Source organism: Lonchura striata, chromosome 4, assembly GCF_046129695.1.
Source record: "Lonchura striata isolate bLonStr1 chromosome 4, bLonStr1.mat, whole genome shotgun sequence".
In the NCBI taxonomy this organism is placed as follows: Eukaryota; Metazoa; Chordata; class Aves; order Passeriformes; family Estrildidae; genus Lonchura; species Lonchura striata.
The window spans coordinates 49,936,974-49,956,559 of record NC_134606.1 but is presented as its reverse complement, the minus strand read 5'-3'; the positions used below and the strand labels follow the sequence as shown (position 1 = coordinate 49,956,559).

General features: G+C 41.4%; 1 protein-coding gene across 1 annotated transcript in view; it reads right to left on the bottom strand.

Annotated features, from left to right (window-relative positions):
* The window catches only part of TSPAN5 (tetraspanin 5), a 77,733-nt gene extending 58,603 nt beyond the window's left edge, over window positions 1-19,130 (bottom strand). Inside the window, exon 1 of the mRNA XM_021550333.3 lies at window positions 18,949-19,130. Within this exon, the coding sequence (XP_021406008.2) occupies window positions 18,949-19,029 (81 nt within the window). The 5' untranslated portion in view covers window positions 19,030-19,130. The remainder of the gene's footprint in view (window positions 1-18,948) is intronic.
* Window positions 19,131-19,586: the final 456 nt, after the last annotated feature.

Below are 19,586 nucleotides of genomic sequence, written 5' to 3'. Positions count from 1 at the left end.
GGCAGTCCTTGTGCCTGCTACCCTGCGGAGAGAAGAAAGAGCAGGAAAAGAAAGGCTTCCCCAGCAGGGACCCCTCACTGTAAAAACAGATTCTGGCTGGCAAGAGCAAAAGCTGTCCTCTTACACGAGCTTCAGCAGTATTGGTATGGAGCAGAAGTGAAAAAACAGAACAAGGAAAAAGTTAAAATATATACATATATACACACAAGCATATTTGTATATATATGTATATAAGTAAGTGTGTTAACACACATTGCCCACACTCAATTTTATTAATGCTAGAAAAATCCACAGTTTTCTAGCAATGTCACTTTTGGAAGTAGAGCTAGACAATAGCATTAAATTCAATTTGCAAAATGGGTTTATTTCTCATTCAGTAGAATCTACCATATGCAAGATCAAGGCACACTGAGCAACAAGGATGGGGCAGAGAGGGAACAACTCTTTGTCGCTGCTAAGAAAGCAGGAATTAATCCAAGAATTTCACATATATATAACCAAACAAACCCCCAAAACCACTCAACCCCCAAAAAAAAAACCACACAAAACCACACACCTAAAAACTTAAGAAAACAAAAACAACCAACCAAAGTAATACACATTTAAATGCTAAGCCTTAAAGTGATTTGTTCCATTGTCCAGCTTGTCATTGAAGCACTTCCAAAATAGATCCTCATGCAGCAAATAAAACAGATTTCATTATAAACAGCTACCAAACTGTTTTCTCATGGCTTTTTTTTTTTTCTTTTTTAGCTTTCATACAGCAACAAGACTAAGTTCTTTACTTGGGAACCCAGTTCCTAAGGGAATCAGATCATGGACCTGAGCCCTGGGAATAAGAATTTACAAAGGCATTCAGAAGCACTCATTTATTATTTTTAAGTAGAACAAAAAGTCCTAGAACTCTGTAAGCTATTTTTTTTTCTTTTTCTCAAGCCTAGTAAAGTAGCTGAAATCTGAAGTCAGTCTCTGTATGGTCACCTAGCTTTAAAGGATCTGATCATGCCATCGGGTTTATATTGCTCTCTTGCCTCTCTATTCATCAGCCAGTGAATACTAGTTGTCATCCACAACACATTCCTTCTTCCTTCCCAGGACTACTATGCAAATAAACAAGAAAAGACATTTCATTTCTCAGATGTCCAATGCTGTGGTATAAGGTAAGATGACTTATAAACTTGCCTTGATTAACAAATTTTCTTGGGCTACAACACAGCCTTCCAGATGTCACATTTCTGACTTCACTCTCCTGCCTGACTGCTGATTTACCTTTTGCAACCCCTCAGGGTTCTACTCTCAGCACAACTACTCACAGCTCTGCTTCACAGAGAGCCTGGGCAGCACAGCCCATAACCCACACATTTGCTTAGGAGTTTTATCGGGGCCCAGACAAGAAAGGAACTTTACACCTTTGCTTCCAAAATAACAGGTAAGTGTTACATTTGACCTTTTATATTACAGACAATTACTGGAATCTTCCAAAACATTAATCACAGGAGACCATAGTCTGGTGTCTGCCTGAGAACACCCTTCAGATTCACCTGCCCATGACAGAATTCTCATTTTTTGTACACTATTTTGTTACTTAATAAGAATGCACTGTAATCAATGGCAGAATTAAATAAGGATTCTGGGAGTTTCGACTTGCATGTTTCTTCCTTTTGTGAAGCACAGGAAAGAGAGGATGAAAAAGGACAGAACTGCAAGAATTGCAGTTGTAAAAACCTGCCAACTGTATATCTTACTGTTACACATGGTCTGGGCTGAAAATGGTTATTTCATTGTAACTGGAGGAGCTGTGTGGAGAGCCAACTAGGTCACCATCTGGAAACTTAAAGCTCCTCTTCCCAGCAGCAATCTTTTTCATCTATGACATCCAGCTGTAGTTGCCTTGGACTGGTACACTCACTTGACTTGACATGCCTCCTACATTCATAATTCAACCATCTGAACCACTGAAAAGAAAGGCATCCAAAATTTGTTTCTTAATGGTATTATGTGGAAAAGCCAGAAGCATGGTACAGCAGGGAGCAGATAGAAGGTGTTTTAAGCTACATTCTTTAGATGCAGGATTTTCATTGTGGTTTCACAGAAGCTAAAGCAGATGAACATGAAAGTTAATTGACTCCAAGCTGCAGAATGCCTGTTGGAACTCCTCCTCTCCCAAAGTAAGCCAATACTAATGGAAAAAAGGTACAGATAACAACTGGATGTCACTTACTTCAGAAAATTAGAGATTCAATGATCAATCAGATAAATTCACAAAGAAACAAATCATATAGTGATACCAAGTACAAAGCTACTGCTTCTGGACCTGAAAGGCTGGGGATTCAGAGCATATTCCTGAAGATTTATCACTATGTGCCTGCCTTGTTTCTTACACTTCTCACCAACTCTCTACCACTGGCCACTTTCTGATTATATTTACCTGCAACAGATCTATTGCCTGGTCCAGCATGGTCACAGGTATGGCCTCTTAGTTGCATATCTAGAAGGTTGAGGTTCTCCTTGGCAGTGACACCTTATTTTATTCATTTTCTATATGAAGAAATGCTTCAACTAAGCATATTAGACATCACAGAAAAAAGACTATAACACCTGAGAGCATATCACCCATAAAAGCTTCAAAACAACTTTCTGTCTAGCCCTGTGCAAGTTTTCATTCTCGAGTCCTATCCAAATCCAAGAACATTCCCTTTTATATTAAATGCAAAACACCCATATTAACGGAACTGATTAATAGTGAATGTGTCTGGATTTAAAACAATATTTTAATGCTATATATTTTCATGAAGGTTACAATTTCTTGAAAATTTTAGAGCTACCTTTAATAAGCTCACAAAATTACTTCCAATAACAACCTTTGAAACTTAGGAGGATTTACTCCTTTTGCTTCCAGTTACTTTACTGATGATTATAATTTGTTAGGAACATTGCCAAACAACAAACACATAAACCTCACCCTACTCTTCACTGCAATCACTGAGATTTCATTTTGAAATTGTGTAACTTTTTACAGACCACGAAGTACAACTGCTGGGAGTATCTGAGGTTAAGCCAGAAAGAAAAATTTTCACTAGACAGATTAATTCCAAAAGTTCAAGGGTGAAAGAAAAAAACCTCACCTTTATCACCCTTCAGTGAAGTACAGCAGAAATACCATTCCAGACAAACTCCCACTGAGTCATACCAGACCAGTTTTAATGGTTTTGTTTCCATAACTTCTGTAGTAACTGTAGCTCTGCAGATTTCAATGTTCCTTTCACACCTTAGGCTTTCCTAAGTCAGCCTGAGGTTGATCAAAGGTATCAGACTTTGAAAACCATATGGAAATGACAATGTGTCCACAGATGTGAGCTAATCAAGATGAAATATTCCCAAGGGCCATTGCTCAATGTACAGTAGATGTTTTTTTTCAGATTGGGTCTGTCCATAGAAATTACTAATTATGCCAAATACTAATTGCAGGATTGGTGTTTGACATCACTCACAAAAAACACCCCCTACATGGCTTTAAGTCAAGGCAGATAAACCAGTCTGGTATTTCATTAGCAAAATGGTTCTCCCAGTCACATCCTCCCCGAGGGAAGGTGTTCACTTCTCATATCACTCTTCACCAGCCTCCTGATCGGTCCATGAAGCTGTATCTTACATAGGCTTTAAGTTGGGTCAGCTGGCAAGGACTCTGTCTTCAAATGCCCTCTGGGACAAAGCAATCAAAAGTCCAAACTACCTTTGGCACAGAAATTAAAGATTATTCAAAAATGTCCTTTTATCACATCTTTCACACCATACAAAACACAGCCAAATACAAAGAAAGAAACTTGTTCTAAGTAAATTGTTAATCCACACAAAGGTAACAGAAATCCACATTATAGGATCTTTAAAGAAACTATTTTTTCACTTCTCTGTCATTAACACTTCAACTTGTTTAATAAAAACTGTAGATGCATTGATATATTGTTTCTCCACACACCACAGGGGAAAATAACAGCAAGATTCTTTCCCCTAGGGACCTCTCTTGCACTGAATCTGGTCAAAAGGCAAGGCTCAGCACTCTCCTCCAAAACCTTGGAGTAATTTTTGGCTCTAGAGGTTACTGCTTCAAATAAAGATATGTGACAATGTAGCAGACTAAGGATTCAGTGCAATGGCTCAAAGTTCTTCATCTCACTTGGTGGTATGAAAAATCTAAAGGTAGGGATTGTTAACCTTGACCATTTTTTTCCCCTAAACCATCATTAAGAATCTGTTTCACATTTCTTTAAAGTCTTCCTCAAAGGCAAAAACAAAGGTGGCTCTTGTTTACATTTAACAGTACTGAAACCATTGGTACTAGCACGAACTGTAACTACCTACTCATACTGCTCTACCAAAAAGCGCTGAAACAATACAATAGTAGGAAATAAAGGCAATATTCATCAAGTTCTGCACTTAAACTTTTTTTACTTTTTCTCTATCAATCACCGAAGCATAAACAAAACTAGATCTAGATGTTCAATCCCCATTCAGCTGTAAACTGTTTTTCCGGCATGATTTATATATACACCTTTTATGCTCTGTTTACAGAAATTCTTCTATCTGACACACTAGCTTACTTGATAAGACAACATTAACAGTAATAGAACATATTGCATACAGAAGCCATTGTCTTTAGCCTAAGCTGTTGTTAAAGTTCAGATGCCACTAATAAAATGTGGAGATTTCTTCTGTGGCCACTGGTAGAGCATATCAGTAGTGGTGCTTTAGAGATGGGCATTAGCAGCTCCCTCTAACACAGATGTATCATTAAGTTGCTGTTAAGCAAAAGCAGAACTCAGTACTCATTGAAGTGCTGGGAATCACTGCTTATAAAAAATGACAGTAGTGACCAACTTGCTGCCCAGACTCGTAGCAAGGCCTGCAGAAACAGCCTGTAGAATCCACTGTTTTCTGCATATTTTTCAGCACATGTAAAGCTATTTCATACAAGCACACCACTACTCTGCAATTAGAGAGAACACAGTCACAACTGCTTGCTGAGGATGAACTCTCTGTCCTTTATCAGCTAAATTCTCTCACTGCTCCAAGGATTAGAGCCTCATAGAGCTCCTGCTGCTGCAGGGAAGCCATCAGGTAATGGATGGCCAGGCAAGATACTTTCAACACTGAAACACAAATGAGCAGGAACACTCCCTGGTACTTTCGACTGTTCTCTGCCAGAGTTTCTGGTTACATCACTCTATCACCCTTTTTGCCAGGTCTTTACTACTTAGGCAACTGAAGTAATTGCTCCAGCTCCTTTGAATGACTTTTCAGTGTTTTGTTTGGGGACCCTCTTTGGGCCTTCTCACACGTCCTCCCTTTTTTTGTTTCCTTTTTTTTTTTTTTTAAACCTACATTGCTTGAAAAACAATTATGCAGCTGCCAACAAGTGATTCCCACTGAAGTCAACAGGATCTGCTCTTATGCAGAGGGTCGTAGTAAGTGCCCAGTCATTTACAGTGCTGAAAGCCTTTATGCTCTATACTCTAAGTGCATGAAGAGCTAAGCAGGGGGCTCATGCAAAATTAATAACACATAAGGAAGTGGATGAGGGAGAGGGAAGGCACTGAATAATTGATCCACAGTTTGCTTTCTGTGAATTCTGAAACAACTTTATGGATGTTTGTTTTGGTTTGCCTTTGTGTTTGCTTTTTTTCCAAGGTAGAAAGTTTTTGAACTGAAGTTCTACTAACAAAACCAAGTGAAACAAAGGCAAGAGTGGCCCTTTGATAACAATAACTGCAGAAAAGTATCTTCCAAGAAATAAAGATGGAAAAAAACAGTGCAGGTCTGTTTTCAGACAAAAAATGACTACCCTCTCACTTTTATAAGCTTAGATTCTTAAACACCTTCTGCTTTATAACAGATGTGTGTATTCCAATCCTCCTTGTTCTGGAAAAAATTACAGGTTTCTCTTCTCACCATCATTTATACAGAAGTCCAATCACATCCCACAATGCAAAGTCCATCTTCCATCTTATAAAGTCCTTCAAACTCCTCAAACTAGGAGTCTAATACTGCTCTCTTGAATAATTTTGACAACACAGCTACACCAAAGGTGTTTTACCCTGCTCCATAAATATCATCTGCACTCATTTTAAGGACATGTTACAGTGGCAGAGAGGAACAAGGTAGCCTTTTAGCATAAATGAAAAGCTGACCCTAGTGCCGCACTCCCGCCCCGGTTCCCTTTTCCTCCGCCCCGGCTAGCTCTCCTTCTGGGGCGAGGGCGGGCGATGGAGGCACCCTCCGCCGCTCCCAGCTGGGGTTTGGAGAGTGCCTTTGTGGGTTCCGGGCAGCGCTAGCAAGCCTCGCGGTGGTAAATGAAGAGCGGATCCTGCTGGGGGCTAAGTCCGAGTTTATTGTAGCCCAACGGAGCCAAATATCCTAGAACGATGCCAGCCAACAGGAACAAGCACAAGGTGCTTGCACTGGCTTATAAACTGTAAGGGAGGGGTATCCAACGACCAATGGGGATAGGGATAGGGGGTGGCCCCGGGATGGGGGGATATGGTGGGGTCCAATGGGGGAAGGATATGGGGGGAGCCCCAGGTCCTCGCCCAATCACCCGGTGCCCTGAGTAGAAGCTTCTGGATGGATGGGAAGGGGCACCGAGTGATAGACAAGGCACCCGGGGGGGGTAAAATGCCTCTTTCAGGGTGATGGATAGATACTGGAAAGGCGGGAAGGGAGGACAAGGCAGGAAAACTGGGGAAAAACCAAGTTGCACACGGGGGTACAAAGGAATAAACCAATACATAATATAGGGATAATAAAACATACAAATAACGCAACTCCACACCCTAGTACACTATAAAGACTTAAATAGCAATACTCACTGGAGTTCTGATACATCACCAAAGATACAAAAAAAAGAGTCCCACAAACTCCCAGCATAAAGTACTTAGGACTTGACAGTACGTTTCTAACTCATACAGCAGCAACAATCACCAGCCTATTTAAATTTCAGTCCTGTACTCCAGCATCAAAACACCATTGAGATCCTGTGCTTCAACAGCAACAGGCCTTCCATGTGGTGCCAACAGGAGACACAGCACATCCCTCAAATCTCTATGATCATGCCAGTCCCTAAAATAGCCTCACCCATTCCACCTCACTTGATTCTACATGACTCAGTCCTGCAGCAATTTTTTATTAATTGCTACTAAATGTGAAATTCTTCATGCCAGAGCTGTGTGCACAGCTTTGATATTCACCAGACTTACAGTTTGATACAATAACTAAAGGATTATCTCCCATCGGCATTATTTGGGTGGTCTTGCATCAACATGAGGCTTGCTGTTTCACAAGAAGATGATTGAACATTACCCTGAAAAGGGCACATGTGTTTATGGAACAAAGGTGCTTGTCAAATAGGAACAAGTACCTTAAAAAATGATACAAAAACCAGACAGTGTTGGGGTTTTACTTCTCCCTTTCCCGCAGTCATGTGCATTCCAGTAACAGAGTCCACAAACTGCCTCTCACAGCATGACAGTGACTATGCAAAGGCTCCTGTGAGCTTTCTACTCCAGGTGTAAGAGCAGACACAGATACATGGAGAGCCACAGAAAGGGCTTCGTCGGAGAAGGAACAAAAAGAGCAGCCTCTGCAAGCTGGAGCACAAACCGAAAGGAGGGCAAAACCAACAACAGGATATTTACAAGAGGCATGGTAATTTCTCTAGGCAATAGTGAGCTGCTATTGACATGAAAACCACAAGTAAGTGGAGTACTTCATCACTGTCATTTAAAAGGTATGACATCTAAAACAATGTATGAAATACTGAATTACAGAGTTCACTAGAAATCGTACACACACCCCTATTTCTGGGATGGGGAAGCTGAAGACAGAAGCTGCTGCAGCCCACAGCTGTCCTTTTCCCTGTCAGATGTCAGCCCCACTGCAGGACGGCTAATAGGATCATGAATCTAAGGGGCAGAGTATTCAAAGCAACTAAAATGGCCAAATGGGAGTCACAATTTGTTCTGCTACAGTGGCACAAGCCCTTGAGTGTCATTATCATCAGGATTTGGACTGGTTTTCTTTAAGGTTTTCATATAATTGCCTCGTATTCCTGAGTCAAACACACACTTATCTGCATGAAAAAGTTTCTGCAGAATAAAACATTGATTCAAATATCACCACAAACCTTTAGACTATCTAGGCAGTGGTTTTGCCTATCTTCAAAACAAAGAATACAAAAAGAAAGCAATGTTTTGAAAACACACCCGGCCCCACACAGATGAAGTGGGAACACTGCTTGTTGACCATGCCAGAGCCCCCAGCAGGAGCAGAGCAGTGGAATGCAGTCAGAGGAAGCAAAAGTTCTTCTCTGCATGCAAAACCAGTTAGATGATGGATTTCCAGTCCCTTCAAATCCTGCTTTTAGGTACATAAATTAATAAGCTCCTGCTCTAGCAAATCAGAATTAATTTTTTAAGTACTGTGCTGTTTTGTGTACATATTATGTATTTATATGAGTGTATATATATATATATGCATGCATAGTGTTATTTATATATATATATAAAATAAATGTACTAAATGCATACAAACTTTTTGTATGTAACAAGCCACCAGAAAGGACACTACTTGGGAATGGATGATCATAACAAACTATCTCAGAGAGGTAATTTGCCACTCCATCTAGCAGGCCACTCCAACGAAGGTTTACCACTATTAGAGGGAGTGGCACAGTGTTTGGAATGGGAAGATTTATGGGAAGGAAAGTGTTTGGAATTGAACATTTATGGGAAGGAAAAGAAACCAGAGATGTAAATGATGCAGCTGTCCACTTAAGTTCAAATTAAGTTCACATTACAATAACCTTGGAAGACAATCACTGCTTTTTGTTTTTCTAACATCACTGAGCAAGCAGGAGTAAACAGATAAGCGCCATAACTCTTCCAAAAACAGTGAAGGGGTAGCACTTACATAGCAGCGCTCACTGGAGTGAGCTAAATATTGCGCCAGCACCGTGTCTTACACCTCAGTGTACTCCATACTCCAAAACCACTTTACCTAGAGCTGAAACAGGCCATGCTTGTACAATCACTTTAAGTTGATCTATGCAGGGAAAGGAGGAGCTGGTCCTACCAGCTTCCTGCACTTCATTCTTGGAGGCAAATAGCCAATCAATAGAAATGACCTAGATGAGAAAGTTCTCAGCCAGATCTGGTAACTGCCTGCTGTTGGTCCACTGAAACTGCATTAACACATTTGGCTCTGCAGCCTTGTGCCAGCCTCAGCTGCCTGCTGCCTCCTGCTCTCATTTTGATACCAAAATTTGCAAGGCCCCACATGAAAACCAATCCTGAAAGGTTCCTACAACCAAAGTGGGAAGTGGCCTTGCAATAGAAACAGGTTCTCCTAGGCATTCAGAGATGAAAAATAATTGAGTTAGGCAGCAGTTCACATCCCCTCTTAACGGCCACATAATGAAAAAGAAACAAGAGTCAAGCAATATTCATTAAAAACTGGACCTTAGTTATTTTTAACTGCAATCCTGCATATTTTATATTTATATATTTTTTTATAGTCTTCACAAGCCAGATGGATGAATTTTCATCTAGAAATTAATTGGATAACTTCTTCAAAAATAGGAATTTTCATTTTAAAAGTCTTACCTCTAATTTTTTTATTATTTTAATTATAGATTTAATTATTGTTGGACTGACTAATTCACACATATTCCTTTAGACATACACCCACATGAACTGGCAGTCAGGAAGACAACTTCTACAAAGTGCTATCTTTTACCCACATGGAACAGAAAATGTTTGTTTTTATATTGAACTGGCAAAAATTAAAATTAAGTCTGAAAACTCTTGCTCTGTGCAGAGTACAACACCCCAGTATACTCCAAGCTGAGAGGTGCCCAGGGTTACTTGGCAACCCTTCTCATTATCCGGGAGGACCCACTGCTTTGAAAAGTCACCATTTCCAAATTCCATGCTCCAGTGTGAAACACTCCAATCACATGGCATTGCAGAGACATCTTCCACAAGGTGACACAGTTAATTGAAGCCCGGCACAAAGCAACAAAACCCTTGCCATACATTATCTGGGAACTTTCTTCTCTACATAAAACATAAAAACTATTTACAGCACATAGAGGGAACTCTCTTTCAAGACTTTTAAATCACAGCACACTGGAAAACAGAATGTAGCAGAAGAGATGCAGTTCAGTGAGAGGGAAGCACACAGAATCCAGCCTCAAAGGTATATGCCCTACATGGGTAAGCAAAGCAAAGGTATCCAACAGGGAGAACCTGTGGTGCAGGCTTGGACAAAACTACAAGCACCAGGTGGATCTGCTAGGTGTGACATCCCACACACAGTGCTGCTGCACCCTTGCTTGGGGCACCAGAGTCCAACTGAGAGAACCTGCCCTCTTGACACAGAGATCCTGACACAAAATAATGTTCCATGTCATGTAAGATTAGCCCCTAAATCAACAAAAATTAAGCTGGACTCTCATCAAATGTAATTCACTAACATTAGGAAACACCCCACAGGCTGAGTTACTGCAAGCATACTTGCAGTACCACTTATTTCATACTCAGTGCCCTCTCAGAGTAGCCTACTAGAGCAATGACAGCAGACATACTCAGGTTATAACTCAGCAATATCACATTGATGAAGTGAGCAAAACAGAAGCCTCTATGAATCTAAAATATTGTATATATCTCAAGATATCTAGTCTTCTTTTAATGTTTTAATTCAATACCAAAAGAAGAACACTTCTAGAAATCAGGATATTTGCTTATTGAAGAGAAAGAGAACCTATTTAAACAAAAGTTCCTATAATTCTTTGGTTGTTTTTCCCTATAAGAAGTTCTGCTGTTGGGAAAACCGGGAGGCAACAGGTACAGAATAGGTACATAATGTGTTTTCATAATATTTCCTTGCTTTGCTGGAAAAGGAAAAAAGCTCTTCTGTCACCACACATCAGGAACATTGCTTGAAATGGTTTTCAATATGATTTGATGTAACAAAGTCTTCACTAGGAGCAGAGGGATTTTCAAGGCCTTGAAGAGGCATATTGATCTTTCCCAGTTCTGTGGAAAATTGACAGTTCATAAGACCCTGTGTGTGTGTGATGAAATACTTATTCTAAATGCTGTCCAGACGAAAGTGACTGGAAAGCTGAAACATTAGCTGAAGAATCTGATGTAGAGACTGATGTGTAATAAAATAAGCACTGCTACAGCCTCATTTAGTTTATAAAGCTAAAGAAGTAGGATCTGACTGTTTTTAGCATCTCTGCAAGTCAGGCCATCTGGAGGTTATATGAGATCACACTGAGTCAGAGTTTGATACCAAATCAAGCACCCCTGACTGCAAGCCTCAGTGTGCTAGTGACATTTTTAAATGCCATAGCATGGAGAAGGCTGCACTGCTCTAGATCTCTGTGTATGTTACAGAAGCAGCTACACTGAGCACTGAGCAAACGGTGACATCCACCCACACCAGCCCTTACACCTGCACAAAATACTGCTGAAATCAGGGAAAATCTGTATTCACAGAGAACCACATGTGAGAGTCTGGAAGGACTGCTGGCTCAAAGTATTTTGGGTACATGTGTAGGAGAATAGGTAGGTCAGGCTTTGCTCTGGAGAGGAAATGCCCTGCTCTGCACACACACATTTCCCTCTGGGGAGCCACACAGTGGTCACCAGTCCCTGCCACATCACAGGCAATGCTCACACCCCAGCCCTGAGCCCAGCCTAGCCCCAGAGGGGACAGATGACCTGAAGTTCAGCCTGGGAGAAGGGCCCAGGAAAGCCAAAGCAAACTGAAGCATGAGGCAAGCACAGATCTTGACCCTATCTCCTCTTGGAATTTCTCCCAGCTGAACACTGCTGGAAGGAGGAGAGGTAGCCATACTTGTTGTTTTCTATATCTTTTCTGTCTTTCTCGCTTTCTTCTTCTAACTCTCTCTTCTCAGAGTTTTGAGTAACCTAAAATCAAACAGGCTTGTAGTTGCTAAGTTGAATGGGCTAAGTCAGTGCTTTGTGAAGTGTTTTTATGTTGAGCAAATGCTGCTCTAAACTTTTTCCAAAGTTCCCTGATTTCTCTGAAGACACCAGTGAAGATTTTTGCTGTTTTGACCTCTTGACAACATCTTGTCAGTATTTCTCCAGTCTAACTCAAAGTATGCAAAAAACTGTAAACCCTTAGAGGAGTCTCACCCAGCAAGTGTTCTTTGGGGCCCTACATCACAAGATAGGGTATTCTGTGGCAGGAATAGCAGCATAATCAAAAAAAATAGGATGTTTTCCTAATTCATGTAACAGTTCAATGAAACAGAAACAGATTATTCTTTACTGATTTAAGGCTTAATGTATTGCTGGATTTTGCACCGTAAAACTGTCATGAAATACAATTCAATACATTCATTAAAAATTGGATAAGCTTCTCTTAATTCTTTACTGCATTGTAACAACATTTTCTAATTTTTAATGAGAAACAGACACTGTACATGACTACAAAGTCACTATAAAATTCAAGCTAATGGAAAAGTCAGATATTAAAAAGTTTAAAATATTACCATACTGGAGGATACTTTTATGGCTAATGCTGACAGTGACTTCAGGGTCGTCTCTAACAGAGCTGGGTTACTTCATGAACTGTTCAGCTCCTTGCTGTCCTGTCTACATCAATAAAACAATTACAGTCCTGTTGACAGGCTACCAGCCACACGCATTTGAGAAGCATGCTGCATATTTTAGGCAAAACAAGACTCCCCTACAGAGCTATAGTTTAAGACTAGAATTTTCTAGCTGGTAGAATTAGGCCAAGTGATTTTTTGGGGTCAAAAATATTTTCTCTCACCTCTGAATTTAATTGAAAGCAAAATATTATATTCTAAATGCCCATAGCAAATCCTCACAGGTTACTGCTTTTGGTTAATGGAGTATCAACTGTTGAAGTATTAAGCCTGAGCACTTAACGACACATCAGCTTCTTGCTCCAAATGTATAACTTGCAGCAGCCCTAGTGCCAAAATCAGTTTATTTTCTTTTTCAACATAGCATTCAAAATGTCTATTTGTAGGAATGTGACTCAAAAGAAAAGGAAATTATATTTCACTAACTGTAAGCTCAAATTTCTTATCCTCTACTAATCATTAACTTGCATCTTAGAGAGTTTGAGGAATAAAGAACAAATTAAAGATCACTAAGTACATCAGGATTATAGTAATCTATAGAATTAGGTTTTACAAAGCATTCTTAAATAACAGATTACATACATACATGCAAACCTCTGTCCACTGCAGAGGATAGAGAAGTTCCTTACAATTTTCTTCTTACTACTGTCCACACAAAAACAACAGCCAAAAAAAACCAACCAAACAAACAAAAAACCTGAACTCCACCAACCCCCTCCAAAAAAAACATGATTTCCCCCATTTTCAACCTGAAAATTATCCTATATCAACTGCACCTTGTATGTAATGTTTTTGTTTGTTTACAGGAACATGTCTTCTGGGTTCCCACCTGGAAAAAGAAAGCCTTTCTTCCCTGGGACAGCTCATGCCTTCCCTACACACCTATTACATCTTACACTGCAGTTGAATACGCACATACCTAATACATACACCAAAATGTTCACAGGGCAAAGGCTGTCTTATTAGAATTAAGGTAGCACATCCACCTTCAAATTCAGTGTTGCAGAACATGAATTTGTTGCCTTTATTATGGAAATAATATCCACATGCAACAAGGGCAATGGGATTAGGACCAGTACTAACTTCTTTTCACACACACAAATATCCATAAGATGTTCCACTGGCACAAGTATTCTGTTGGGGCTGCCTGCGCTTTGGGTGCCATTCACATGGATTAGCTCTTCTCTGACTGAGACACTGAAAATTCAAAATTGACTCTTCATAGTTTGAGATAGATGTGCCACCAGAAAAAATGTACTGTGACAATTCGATCAAGGTGGAAGACTGGTAAATACAGTTAGCAAATTCATCTTTAACACTGAAGGAAAGTATATAAGCTGTACATGATAGTTCCAATAATATTCGCTTGAAGCACATTGATATCAAACAAGAGAAGTCACACAATTAATCACAATGGGTTTTCTCTAGTCCTAGTTCTCTTACATTTCTTCAATCTTTTAGAAACCAAAAACATCAAATAACTTAAAACAGTAACACATTTATAAACACCCAATTTTAGCAAAACAAATATTTAAAAGAAAGGAATAGTTTCTCCCAAATTCCTCAGCTATTTTTTTTTTATATTACCAATGATACAGCCTACCACAAAGTTGTGAGGGAACACAAGGCAAGGAAAATTTTTATTCAAAGAATGACCCCTATAGATCTGAAGCAAATCCCCCCCAAAGCCAGCAGTTACTAAATTTTTATATGCATTTGAAAGACTGAGGCTACATCTGCTGAAAGAAAGACTGAGGAATTCAAGAATGCCAACCTCACAATAATGCATCTATTTCATCAATCCATACACCCCCGCCTTTCACTGTTACAAATCAGTGGAGTACTTGCCCAAAACAAGAATTGCTCTGTTTCTGGCAAGACCACTGGTGGAATGTTTAGCTATGCTTCATCTGTGCTATGAAGAAATAAGTCATTTGATCATAAAAGGGGGAGGGAGGGAAATGAACAGAATGCTTCCACTTCCACTGCAAAGACATCCTCCCAATGCAAATTTTTGAAGATCAAATGCTACAGAATGCATTTCAAAATTGCATGGAACAAGCTTCACATTGATTTGTTTGGGGTTTTTTTTAAACACTGTGGCAAGGGGAAAATTATAAAATCAAAACTTCCTTGTGCATATCTGAAAATCAGCTGACATCGGAGAATTATCCTCTCCCCTTTGAAAAACAAACTATCAACAATGTACAAAATTTAATAAGCGATCTATTGGTTGTCCTTTAAAGGTCAGTGCACTTATCCAACATTTTCCCTGTAACACACTTATATAACCTTATTTTCTTTCTGCTACCTTTCTGTAATTCAGAAGACTATCTAGATTCCCATCTGGTTGCCATCAAATACAGCAGATGCCAAGCAAATTAAAACACAAGTTATGATTCGTAATATACTGATGTATCATAATTGCAGCATAGCTCATAACTTAAGAGTGAATCACCAGCTAAAGCAAAAGTTTCTGAGGTGTCAGTGCTTTTTATACATCTTTCCAATTAGACCAGGGTTAGTGGAATCAAGTCTGGATTGAAAGTTTAGACCTTAACAATACTATACATCCATGGTATCCGTTAAGTATAAAAAAGAGCAGAGAACAATTAAAAATATCTCTTGGAACTAAAAGTCAGCCTGAAATTGTCTTCCCAAAGTAAGGGGGAAAGAGAGGGAACTATTTCTTGCCTTTTGTGAAGCAGGGTGGCCAACTCTGACCTTTTGCACCATACCTTTGCTATCATTCTATGTGGAAGCCAAAGGGGGAAGGAGGCATCGTTTGTCTGCGTGCTTTGAGTACAGAAAAGTGTTCTCTGTTACCTCATATTACAGCTTTATGCTTTACCGAGACAGGAGCAGAAAGGCTCATGAGAAAGCAGCGTCCGTGGCAGCAGCTGCCAGCCGGGAAAGGTGGCACACAGAGCACGTGGTGCTTTAGCACCGGCAGAAGGGCAGTGGAGCCAAAGCACAGGTGAGTGCCCCAATGCACAACCGGCAGCACGGCAAAGGGAAACACTACACTGACTCCCAGCTTCAGATTTAGATGCATTTGTGCCTATTAGTTCTTTGTCCCCAAGTATTACTTCAGTGACTGCCCAATGAGCTCTCCTTTTCCTCAGCAGCATAGTAGTCCCATAAAGTAAGGTCTTCTGAACAAACATTTCCAGATTATTTACCAACTTTAACACTGAACTACTGTAAGAAATTAAGCCTGCAAATATATCTAGAAGATTAATTATGCATAGACTCAGCAGATAATATTGTCTTCTGCAAGCGTATGAAATGCATATTTAGGCAAGAATACATTACCTAGGCTGGTGCAAGCCTGAGAATTACCTCCTAAAAAGCATACTGTCACCTTTAGTCACAACTGCACACACAGCATTGGAGTGCAATTTTTCCATATTCATTATCCTCGGAATTCTGATGTGGTTTTAAAGGCATGAAATACCTGACCAACACAAAACAAAAAAGACAAAAATGGTCTGGCCATTTATTTTGTCCCTATTCTGTGGTATTTAAAGATTCATATTTTTTGTAATAACTTCAGTTTAAGTAGCAAGTACAATCTTTCCCTGCATAATTTCAGCAGATCTATAATATTCCTCTATTCAAAGCACTGACAATTTTCTTGTCAAAATCATTACTCTTCCAACTCAGTCCTCTTTATTTTTAGTCCATTGTTTTTATGATGCAGAATAGAGGTATTTTCTTTGTTTACATTAACATTTTAAAAGGTCATGTTAAAACCATTATATAATAACACTCAGATAGAAGGCCTAACAAGGTATGCCGCCTGTTTGCAAGGTCCTGGGAAGTGTCATAGGGTTAAGATGATGACCTCTTCATCATTTCAGTCTATTTACAATGACTACATTAGTGGCTGTTTTTGATTATCACTTCCTGTAAACAACCAACTGAATTTGCAATTTTCATTTACAGCTCTTCTGGTCTAGTCATTTAGGAGTTTGCTATCACTTCAGTAAAAATAGTATTAACATATATTCAACAAGAATATCCGCCTATGTTTTGACTCCAAATCACAAGAGACATGGTAATAAACGCAGGCTTTCTCATAAAGAGATTACAATATTCTAAAGAAATTACTAAACTCTCAAAGTTCTTGGTCTGCATGAATTTCAAGAAGTTTAGCCAGGAACACAAATTAGACAATTAGCATTTTGCAAAAGAGGAAATCTGCAAGCAAGGGCCTCACATCAAGCAACTGGCAGAGTGGATGTTTCAAAATTGTATTATTTCAGGCTTTCAGATCAGCATTCCAGCAGTATCAAGCCTTTGGCCCATTCAGTATACAACACTTGCCCACTTGCCATCACACAGAAGCTACGCTGCAACCGTCTCAGGAACGTAGGAGTAAGAAAAAGACTAGTTACAGAAAATCTAAAACATAACCACTTGCACCATCCACACATTCACCTTCAGAGAACAACATGAAGGAAATTACAGGATATAGAGCTTCTGAGACACTGACAGTGTCTAGAAGAGCAAGTTAACATGGTTCTATTTATTCCACCATAATCTCCCTCTCTCAATCCAAGGACACAGCACACAAGTGTTCCTCACACTACTTGCTCTCTGCTGAAAAATATCTGTGTTCACAGGAACATATGCCCAGCAGAATCAAAACAAAGAAACAGACAAGGGCAAAGAACCATGGCAAACTCAACCACCAAAACCTGAGCCAACAGTACAATCACATCAGCTCTGTAGGGTAAAAATATTACAAAGCTCCCTACTGTTCATCTGCAGGAGTCGGTCTGGGGCCAAATAAACACTGCCATAAAGCCACAGTCAGCTTCACTCCACCACCATACCTTCTTGTTCAAGAAAAGTAATACAGTATGAAAGGGGACTTAATCAAAACTCCCATCCTTGCAAAACGTCTTCTTCAGATGTGTTTATTTTCCAAGAACACAGACCTGAGGTTAGCTATGGATACCTGCTTTCCATGTAACCACTGACCTCTGCTCACTTCAAGGGGACAAGTTGAAGCCCAGCACTGCCCAGAAGGTTTCTCTCCTCTGTTCTTTCCTACCTTCATCCATAACCTTCAAGGTGGTGTTGAGGCATTTTCCCCCAATTCTCCTTTCTAGTTCAAACAAGCCACTATAGTGGATATGTATTCAGCTTGCTTCCAAAGGACCTCAAAAACACATCCACACTATCTGGGTTTGATCCAGAGCTGGACTCACTGATCCTGGTGGTCCTTCCAACTCAGAATATTCTGTGAATCTGTCAAGCTGGGTTTGTGCATGTGGAATACCTCATGTTAAACAGGAACTGTACATGTAAAAGCCTTCACCTGACTTTAACATTCTGTGCAGTGAGAAGACCTCATGACTCACACATGTGTGAGAATGCTCACCCCATCCCAGCCCCCCCCCACCCCACCCCGTAGTTATTAAATTTGGCACAAACATCCAAAATCAGCTGCATCTCTTCCAAATCCAACACACTGAGAAGATGCCAGAAGTAATGTTACAGGCAGGTTACATTTCATTGTGCAGTTCTGCCTACTCCACAGCCAGTGGGCAATGGTGCAGCAAGATACTGTGCAGGCAGATCAAGCACCACAGCCAGGAATCCCAACAAATGCCCAAACAGGCCGCCTACAGGCTTGCACTTTAGGTATGGGTGGAAATATTCTTTCCCCCCCTCCTCCATGCTATTATTGCTACTACTACTATGTGTTAACAGCTAATCACAATAAACCTGTGCCATACACAATTTCATCACTGTGAAATCATTAACAGCACTGCGCAGAGTACCTGAGCTGTGATTCTTTCTATTATTTGCATCGAACAGGGATGACAGGGTGAAAACATGCAGATCAATTCTTTCTCCAGGCCTGGGTGCCTGGTTGCTCCCGTCCTCTCCCACCACAAAGCAAAGGTGGGGGAAGGAAGGAGGGAACACGAAAAAAGGAAAAGACGGGGAGGTGGGAAGAAGCACGAAATCCCCTTCGTACTAACAACAAAAGCAATTAGGAGGGCCGGAAGGGAAGAGAACCGGCACCCTCGGGAGGTGGAGGAATGCAGCCCCACAAGTCGCCCGGGGAAGGGCCGACCCGGGCGGCCGGGTCGGAGCCGGCGGCAGCCCCGGGCTCGCTCCCGCGGCCTCACGCCGGGCCGGCGGTCACACGGCCCTGCCCTGCCCGGGGCGCCGGCGGCCGGCGAGGAGGAGGAGGAAGCAGAGGAAGACACGAAACCGGCTCCACTTACCCAGAAAATGACATTGAAGCCGAAGATGAAATATTTGATGCAACAACTGACTTCAGGCCCCTTGTAGTGCTTTCCGGACATCCTCTGCGCTCATGAAGACGCTTTGCTCGCAGCCAGGGTGAGAACCAGAGGGGGAGGGGGGAAAACGAGAGAATTTAAAAAAAAAAAAAAACCAAAAAAAACCCCACAACAAATAAAAAGGAGGAAGAGTAGGAGGAGGGGTCTGGGAAGACTAGAAGGAGGTGGGGGGCAAGACTATGAGGAGGGGTCCGGGGCCGGGCGGCGGGCAGAGCTCAAGGCCGGCTCCGCGCCGCGGGGAGATGCGGCAGGAGCGGCGCGGCGGCGGGTCGGCTCCGACTTGCCGGGCGCCGGGGATGGCCGGCGAGCAGCTCCCACCTCCTCCTCCTCCTCCTCTTCTCCCGCATGGAGGAGGCCCCGGCTGCTCGCGGCGGGAGGCGGGAGACGGGGACCGGGAACGGCGCCGCCGGGGCAGGATCGGCCCGGGCAGAGGCCGGAGCCGCGCGCCCCCTCAGCGCCGAGGGGCCGCCGCGCGCGCCCGCCCCGCGGCGTGATTGGCACCGCTCCCCGCCAATCCGGGCGCGCGAGGGCCGCCGCGCTGGGGGCGGCGCGGGAGCGGC